This window comes from Diaphorina citri, unplaced genomic scaffold (genome assembly GCF_000475195.1).
Source record: "Diaphorina citri unplaced genomic scaffold, Diaci psyllid genome assembly version 1.1 scaffold2365, whole genome shotgun sequence".
Taxonomy (NCBI): Eukaryota; Metazoa; Arthropoda; class Insecta; order Hemiptera; family Psyllidae; genus Diaphorina; species Diaphorina citri.
Window position 1 is genome coordinate 18,104 of NW_007379789.1, and position 9,904 is coordinate 28,007.

The 9,904-nt window shown below is 37.1% G+C and overlaps 1 protein-coding gene across 1 annotated transcript; it reads left to right on the forward strand.

The window, feature by feature from the left end:
• Positions 1 to 6,569: 6,569 nt before the first annotated feature.
• LOC103518803 (1,4-alpha-glucan-branching enzyme-like) lies at positions 6,570 to 9,433 on the forward strand. Its single transcript, XM_026830507.1, has 4 exons — positions 6,570 to 6,623; positions 7,967 to 8,067; positions 8,661 to 8,893; positions 9,336 to 9,433. Exons 1-4 carry the CDS (start codon positions 6,570 to 6,572, stop codon positions 9,431 to 9,433), a joined length of 486 nt encoding a protein of 161 aa, XP_026686308.1.
• The last annotated feature ends 471 nt before the right edge of the window (positions 9,434 to 9,904 follow it).

Sequence of the window (9,904 nt, forward strand, 5' to 3'; positions counted from 1 at the left end):
TAGAGAACAAATTTCCCCTCCTTTTTTGATTTTCAGGGACCAGGCCATCAGGGTAGGGGAAATTTTCCTATCAGGAGAGGGGAGAGAGAGGAGGGAGAGAGAGAGAGAGAGAGAGGAAAATCTGGTGTCGGCAAAAATGAAAAGCATCAACAATATTATATAGGTAGAGGCCTTCAGCCTACCAGTGTCAAAAAGGGTAATATGTATCTTTTCTTGTTGTTTCTTGTTGAAAAAAAAAAGGCTGAAAAGGAATAACATTGTTTCTATGTATTTAAACATTAAGTATTGAACTTATGTAAAAAAAATCCTTAATAAAGGCTATTTTTATTATTATTATTTTTTTTTATACTTATACATAGAGTATAGGTGAATTTTCTCTCAGGTTTATTCCAGAGAAATGCTGTGAGTCCATATACTATCCCATTAAGAGGATACCAAAAGGTTATAGGTGAATTTTCTCTTTTGTGCTTTTCCGTCGTCGGCGTCGTAGTAAAATTCAAAATTTCAAATGTAGGTATATACCTACCTATCCAATACCCACTTGTAGGTTCACTATTGATGACTATCGGACAGACTAGGAGATTTTTCATTTTATTATTAGGTACCTACCTATTATTATCTATTAATTATTATTATTTTTTAATGGTATTAGGGTTCTCCTGAAGGAGCTCTTTCACCCAACCACTATTAAGAAGGCTAAGAATAAGGTTAGGCTAAGAATTTTGATTTTTCCTCCTTAAAAAAAAAAAAAAAAAAAAAAAAAAAAATCCCCCTCCTGGTATTTTCCTAAAACACACACCCAGTTTTTCTTCTTTCCCTTTCCTAATCCCGATTATCACCGATTTTCTTTCACCTGGCCCTCTCCCCCTCCCCCCCCCCCCCTCTCTCTCTCTCTCTCTCTCTTCTCTCTCTCTCTCTCTCTCTCTCTCTCTCTCTCTCTCTCTCTCGTTATTTCACGCCTTCTACACTTACCTATATCCTTCCTATACCGTTCTGCATGTTGACTTTCCTCTCTCTTTCGATGACGTTTTCGCGATTTCTACTTGTCGCTCGCTCGCTCTCTCTCTTTGCGCTTGATTTTCACGCTTTCTACCCCTTTCCGCCATCTCCTCTTTCACATTCGTTTCCTTTTCGTGTTACATTCGTTCCTGACGTCTTTCATTTTCCCTTTGCTCTTTTCCGTTTTTCCTCTTTGCTCGCCGTTTCTTTTTTGACATTATCCCATTTTCCATTTTGCGTTTTCGTTTCTTCTTTAACACTTTTCTCGTGTGACTTTAATCCTCTCTCGTTTTTACTTTTCTCATTTCCTCTTTATTTTGTGATTCTCTATTCCCCTTTTCATTTTCTGATTCCATTTTCTTTTTATTCCCTGATTCGTGCGTTTTATCGGATTTTTCCTGTTTGCCTCTCGATTTTCCTTTCTCGGCTCCTTCTTTTTTTTGGGTGTCGACGATTTTTGAGTGCGACCTGCCCCTCTCACGCGACCTTTACAGGGGAGCACCCATCACTTTTCCAGTGTGCTTAGCGGGATCGCGACGTTTGATTTTTGGAGTTTTTTCGTTCTAAAAGGGATTTTTTTTTTATTGGGAGTGAGTGATTTTTAAAATCTGTCGATATCTAAGAGGATCCGATTTGTGGCGAAGCTAAATCCTTTTTGAATTATTACCTATTTAAACGAGCCCTATTTTAAAAAATGAATAACCATTTTAAAATTTAAGTCGATTTTAAAGATTTTTTTCAAAAGAAGAAAAAAAAAGTAGTCCATTTTCTGTGTATCAAGTGCGGGTTTCTTGGACTTTTTGGATTGTGATATAAACATTTTGGATTAGATTTATGACTCCTGATATGTATTGTACATAATGTACATACCTAATATCTATCATTCTATTGTCCATTATTAGATAACGATAACCACATAATATGTAGCAAATTTTTAAATTATTTCAATTATTGTTCCTCGTAAATTAGAAAAAGAAAATGTTTCCCACAGGTAAAATAGATAACTTCATAATTATAGTAAATATAGTACCTATACTTTAAAGTTAAAGAATAAAAAATCAGGGTGACCGCCTCAACGACCATATACATTGTCTCGCAAAAGATATTTATTTACGAATATACGAAATGCTGAATTTTTTATGAAATCCCGGTAATTCGGTGTCCGAAAAATATATTACGAGTAACTTTCAAATCCAAAAGCAAGCAGAAAAAAAAGGGTAATAGAAAGTAAAAATAAATAATTTGAAGTCGGAGGTCACTACCTAACTGCGAACAGTGAACACAACACTAGAACGAAAATAGGGACAGGATAGTCTGGTTTTCAGACAGGCCAGTCTAGGCTAGGGCTAGTGCTTGGACTATAACTTTGTGATCAACCGTGGTGACACTCCATAATGGATCTATGTACTCCAAACTCTCGAGAACTTGAACGATCCAACCTACGTTCTGACTCCAGAGGTAAGTTGTTTGAAAATACCTGGGCCATTAAGCCATCATACCTGGCCACTATAGAGTTCATTGAAATGTTGTATTTTTAATGTTATATTATGTATAATAAAAATAAATTGAATTGAATTGAAGTTAGCTTGGAAGGTATACTGCCTTGTAAGCGCTAGGTCGCGGGTTCGATTCACGCCCGAGGCGGATTCATCCTAAACAGATAATGTTCGATCTCGGAACAGCTGACTTTCTCCTATCAGTTAGCAGTTACAGTTCCGCCGATCTTTTTTTTTTACCTGGAATACTTGTCGAGGTTTGATAGAGGGAACTGTAACTGCTAAGGTCTTATCGTCCCGAAATCGAAGCTGGAAGGAAGACAAGATTAGAGAAAGTCAGCCGAGCTGTTCCGAGAACGAACCATACCTGTTTCCGATAAAATTCGCCCCGGGCAGGAATCGAACTAGCACTTTCAAGTTTGAAAGTAGGTATACCTGTGGAATGCTTGTATAGTTTTGGCTGAAATGGAACTTTGCGCTATTTGAGGGAAATGCACCCTCTTGGATTGTGAAGGTATACAAATGTCGAGATTGAATCAATTTTTACAAATACCTAAGTAATTTTGACATCTCCACCAATTTTTAAATAATAATAATAATAATAATAATAATAATAATTTTGACATCTCCACCAACAAACAAGTAACAAACAAACAAACAAACAAAAAAGTAATTTTGACATCTCCACCAATTTTAACAAAAAAGTAATTTTGACATCTCCACCAATTTTAACAAAAAAGTAATTTTGACATCTCCACCAATTTTAACAAAAAAGTAATTTTGACATCTCCACCAATTTTAACAAAAAAGTAATTTTGACATCTCCACCAATTTTAACAAAAAAGTAATTTTGACATCTCCACCAATTTTAACAAAAAAGTAATTTTGACATCTCCACCAATTTTAACAAAAAAGTAATTTTGACATCTCCACCAATTTTAACAAAAAAGTAATTTTGACATCTCCACCAATTTTAACAAAAAAGTAATTTTGACATCTCCACCAATTTTAACAAAAAAGTAATTTTGACATCTCCACCAATTTTAACAAAAAAGTAATTTTGACATCTCCACCAATTTTAACAAAAAAGTAATTTTGACATCTCCACCAATTTTAACAAAAAAGTAATTTTGACATCTCCACCAATTTTAACAAAAAAGTAATTTTGACATCTCCACCAATTTTAACAAAAAAGTAATTTTGACATCTCCACCAATTTTAACAAAAAAGTAATTTTGACATCTCCACCAATTTTAACAAAAAAGTAATTTTGACATCTCCACCAATTTTAACAAAAAAGTAATTTTGACATCTCCACCAATTTTAACAAAAAAGTAATTTTGACATCTCCACCAATTTTAACAAAAAAGTAATTTTGACATCTCCACCAATTTTAACAAAAAAGTAATTTTGACATCTCCACCAATTTTAACAAAAAAGTAATTTTGACATCTCCACCAATTTTAACAAAAAAGTAATTTTGACATCTCCACCAATTTTAACAAAAAAGTAATTTTGACATCTCCACCAATTTTAACAAAAAAGTAATTTTGACATCTCCACCAATTTTAACAAAAAAGTAATTTTGACATCTCCACCAATTTTAACAAAAAAGTAATTTTGACATCTCCACCAATTTTAACAAAAAAGTAATTTTGACATCTCCACCAATTTTAACAAAAAAGTAATTTTGACATCTCCACCAATTTTAACAAAAAAGTAATTTTGACATCTCCACCAATTTTAACAAAAAAGTAATTTTGACATCTCCACCAATTTTAACAAAAAAGTAATTTTGACATCTCCACCAATTTTAACAAAAAAGTAATTTTGACATCTCCACCAATTTTAACAAAAAAGTAATTTTGACATCTCCACCAATTTTAACAAAAAAGTAATTTTGACATCTCCACCAATTTTAACAAAAAAGTAATTTTGACATCTCCACCAATTTTAACAAAAAAGTAATTTTGACATCTCCACCAATTTTAACAAAAAAGTAATTTTGACATCTCCACCAATTTTAACAAAAAAGTAATTTTGACATCTCCACCAATTTTAACAAAAAAGTAATTTTGACATCTCCACCAATTTTAACAAAAAAGTAATTTTGACATCTCCACCAATTTTAACAAAAAAGTAATTTTGACATCTCCACCAATTTTAACAAAAAAGTAATTTTGACATCTCCACCAATTTTAACAAAAAAGTAATTTTGACATCTCCACCAATTTTAACAAAAAAGTTTGACATCTCCACTAATTTTTTTGGGACTTCACTTTTGTCAATGTACCTATGATGTAGATAGGTATATTTAGTTTGAATTGACCTTCACAAAGCGACCGAATCTTTAATGGAGTAATTCACTAATTGAGTACGTGCACATATTATAAGTTTACATCAAGTAGGTAATTTTGATATCTCCACTAATTTTGTTCTTCAATGAGATTTTTGGAGGTGTAAGAAAATCAATGATAACAGTGAATGATAAGCATTTATGAAAATACAATGCAAAATGCTTGATGTTCATCAAAAGGTAGATTCTGCTCAAAAATCTACCATCGAAAGGTAGATTCTGCTCAAAAATCTACCATCAAAAGGTAGATTCTGCTCAAATCACAAAAAAATGTATACGTCTCGTCGGTAGGTAAGTATATTATTGTTAAGAAATGACCCATTATCCCAGAGTCCCTAAAAAAGTAGAAAATCTCTAAACATAAACTTCGTCATAAAATAACAATAAATAATAACAAAATAACCAGGAATATTATTCAAATTTTTCTGCCAGCCCCTCTGTTCAAAATTCAGAACACGTTTTCCTACTCTATCTAATAGAAATCCCGAGGAATAACCAAGGAGTGATCCCCTTGTCTGAATATTTTACACAATCACATGAACACCCCCCCCCCAAAGTAATTTTCAAAGTGATTTTTGTTTACGACTTTGGTGTTAGGTTGCTAATCGTTGAGTCATTTGCAGCGACGACTTTTTAATTTGTTTGATTGCTTTAAGACATAAATACCTAGTTCTTATGAGAGCAACTATATTTTAGACGTTTAGTTTTTTTTTTTTAAGAGGTTTGATTGAGGGAACTTTAACTGCTATGGTCTTATCGTCCCAAAATCGAAGAGAGAAGGAAGACAGGATAGGAGAAAGCCAGCCGTTCCGGGAACGAACATCACAGCGACGACTTTTTAATTTGTTTGATTGCTTTAAGACATAAATACCTAGTTCTTATGAGAGCAAAGTCACATATTTTAGACTTTTAGTGTTGATAGAGGGAACTGTAACTGCTATGGTCTTATCGTCCCGAAATCGAAGAGAGAAGGAAGACGGGATAGGAGAAAGGCAGCCGTTCCGAGAACCAACATTATCAGTGCAGGATAAAATCGCCTTGGGTGGGAATCGAACCCGCAGCCTAGCGCTTACAAGGCAGACGCTCTACAAACCAAGCTAAATAGGTTAGAGATAAAAGGGATAATCAATTTGAGAGGTATTAGATCGGAAGAGCGTCGTGTAGGGAAGCTAACTAATAGGCTGGCACTTTTTAGTGTTTGAAGTTGAAGATTAGTTAGCCTGATTGTTAGCTTGAAGAGTAGCGCGTCCGCCTTGTAAGTGCTAGGTCGCGGGTTCGATTCCCACCTGAGACGAACTTTTGCTTTTCTAAAAAGTAGGTACTCAACTACTCAGATAAAACAGAAGGTAGGGGAGACCGGGGTGTGTTCGGACGTGGGGCTTGTTCAGACAGGGCGAATAACTCAGCTACGTTATGTTCGATCTTGCCGAAACTCGTACCTATAGGAAGAAAGAAAAATCAAGACCGACTGCTCAATGTGCTTTCTACAGAGCTAGGGGAAGGGGCTGGAGTAGGAGCACCAGAAATTGTTTTTTTGACCTCGTAAGTAATTTTTTTAATTCTTACATTTTATCTCATTAATTTTTTTCTGTAATATATTGAATTATTTTAATAAGTTTCTGTAATACCCTGAAGTGTTAGCAGTGTTTTTACGTATTTAAATCATTTGTTTTCGTGTTGGTTTTTTTATGAAAATATTTTTTGTGTAAAGTGTCGGAATGGGGCCAGTTCGGACACTGGACTCGGGGCCTGTTCAGACGGCGTCCGTACAGGCCCCAAGTACTAAATTAGGTGTTTAGAAATTTCAATCATCGGAGTTTGTACCTACTTTGTCCTATATCTATAGTTAATTTAATATAAAATTTTGATAATCAGGTCTGTTTTATGTAGGTATACCTACCTAACTTATGTTGACCCATTTTAAATAACTTTTTAACCCTTTTTTTTACTTGATGTTTTGTCAAAATCCATAAGTATTCGAGAATCGGCCCGAGCCCACATGATGCCTTGCAGCACTTTATTTTCAATTTTGAAGAAAGTTCAGAATGCAGCTGCGATAAATTTTATTTAAGAAAAACAGACATGTTTCGCCCACTGGGCATCATCAGTGTATAAACAGAGATATTATAACAAAGAACTTCACAAAGTTACTGAGTCTTCCATCATGAACTTTTTAACCCTTTTTTTTACTTGATGTTTTGTCAAAATCCATAAGTATTCGAGAATCGGCCCGAGCCCACATGATGTCTTGCAGCACTTTATTTTCAATTTTGAAGAAAGTTCAGAATGCAGCTGCGATAAACCCTGTTCCACCTCCCCGTTCCACCTCATCAAGGTCCACCCCATCATCTTCCAGTGCGTCAAGCTCCGTTCCACCTCCTTCTGCTGCGTCAAGCTCTGTCCCACCTCCTTCTGCTGCGTCAAGCTCCGTCCTACCTCCTTCTGCTGCGTCAAGCTCCGTCCCACCTCCTCAGTGCTTCAAGCTCCGTTCCACCTTCTTCTGCTGCGTCAAGCTCAGTCCCACCTCCTTCTGCTGCGTCAAGCTCCGTCCTACCTCCTTCTGCTGCGTCAAGCTCAGTCCACCTCCTTCTGCTGCTTCAAGCTCCGTTCCACCTTCTTCTGCTGCGTCAAGCTCAGTCCCACCTCCTTCTGCTGCGTCAAGCTCCGTTCTACCTCCTTCTGCTGCGTCAAGCTCCGTCCCACCTCCTTCTGCTGCTTCAAGCTCCGTTCTACCTCCTTCTGCTGCGTCAAGCTCCGTCCCACCTCCTTCTGCTGCGTCAAGCTCCGTTCCACCTCCTTCTGCTGCGTCAAGCTCTGTCCCACCTCCTTCTGCTGCTTCAAGCTCCGTTCTACTTCCTTCTGCTGCGTCAAGCTCCGTCCCACCTCCTTCTGCTGCGTCAAGCTCCGTTCCACCTCTTTCTGGTGCGTCAAGCTCCGTCCAACCTCCTTCTGCGTCAAGCTCCCTCCAACCTTCTTTTTTTTTATTTTGATATTATTTTTGTTTAATAAACCAATTGTTATAAACAATTTTTTAAAAAACATTTCATACTTTTGTTATTTATTATGTATATCACATGATAATCTGAAAAGACATTTTTATAAAAACCATTCTAAGGAGTTAGTTCTTCCACCCAACCCCGATGGTAGTTGTAAGCTAACTCATCTCTCCCAGGTCAAACTGGTGGTGAGAAACCAACATGGACATTTACTGGATAGGTGAGTTATGTGAGATTACCCTTGGTGCTTCCCCTTCTCTTCTTCTTCTTCTTCGCCTTTTCCCATGTTCAGATTGGGTCGGCGTTTGTCGTCGGCCTCTCAATCAACTTTAGAGTGATCGTTTTGAGGCAAACTGGTTTTGGCTAAACAAAATTTTCCGAGTGGGATGCCCTTCGCACTCAACCTTCGCTATTCGCTATATAGCGTGAGGAAATTTGGACTAGTCTACTCCCTGTTTATAGTCCCCTAGCTAGACGCTGATCTACTCTCTGTTTATAGTCCCTCAGCCAGACTTACCCTTGGTTCTTCCCTTATAATATGAGAGAAATAACATGGCGGATTTTAAATCTTAACTCGTCTTACGTCCCACGTCAACCCTGGTTATGAGATTTACTTCAAACATATGTATGTATACCACAGTCCACAGTCTTTCTTAGGCCAGACATCACTCACGCTTAGACCACCTTACGGTTTGAGCATGAGTGTCGGAAAAATCTAGAGACCTAGGTCTGTCAGACCGTCTGAGATACTCTGTATTTCATTCTATTCTATTCTATTCTATTCTATTCCGTTCTATTCTATTCTATTCTCAGACTCTCCCCATGGGCTACATACGTGACGGAGCCCCCAGTAGTAGGTCACGCCTATGAGCAGCGTATCTGGAATCCAAAACCCCAGGATAAACACAAGTGGACCTCTAGTAAGCCGAAGAAACCAGACAACCTCAAGATATATGAATCACACGTAGGAATATGTACGCAGGAACAGAAGTGTGCATCTTATGAGGACTTTGTACGCGTGGTGATACCTAGGATTGTTAAACAAGGTGGGTAGTATTTAAGGTATAAGGCCAGCCACTCACCATCAGGTATACCTGACAAGTATCGGCTGAAAATTTCCGTCTGTCAGGTCTACCTGATTACCTGATGCTGAGCACACAAACTATCAGGTCTCCCTGATAGCTCGCCCCTCGCCCTGGGCAGTTTTATTCCAATCCTGATGGGATAATGTTCGTACTCGGAACGGCTGGCTTTCTCCTATCCTGTCTTCCTTCTCTCTTCGCTTTCGGGACGATAAGACCTCAGCAGTTTTTTATACATAAACCCTTGAAAAAAGTTAGATTTCATGCAAGGGTAACTTTCCTATTGTACTATCTATATGTCTGAGTATCATGTGACTCAATGCCCGAGTGATTAACAGCACTGCCTCTCAACTCGAAGGCATTGGGTTCGACCTCTTTTAAATCACCTGCTTGTTTCTCCTTCTAGGTTATAACGCGGTTCAGTTGATGGCTATTATGGAACATGCATACTATGCTAGCTTCGGATATCAAGTTACCAGCTTCTTCGCTGCCTCTTCCAGGTAAGCCAAATCTTTAGGTTAGTTCTCCTTGAAATCATTAGGCCAGCCACTCACTATCAGGTAGACCTGACAGGCGGACCTGATCAGGTCTACCTGATAGTAATAAAGAAGAAGATAACCGGAGATTTGCAGACTTATCAAATGCCAAAAAGTATAAAAATACCAGTGCCCTATAACACCAAAGTATGGAAAAGTATAATATTTACAATTCCATATTTCGATCTAGTTGTGATATAATAAAATAATAACACAAAGAAACTGCATATTTCGATATGATTCGTCCAAATTCAAAATTCTGCTTTTCCATTGGCTATTGCACTTGTAAGATACTTTTCCATATACTTTTGGTGATATGAGGTACAGAGATAATAATAATAATAATAATAATAGTGCTTATTTATACTTACTGCTCGCATAGGACTGAAAAGTCCCTTTACTCCAGCAGTAGGCTACTACTATTATTGTGGTCATTGCC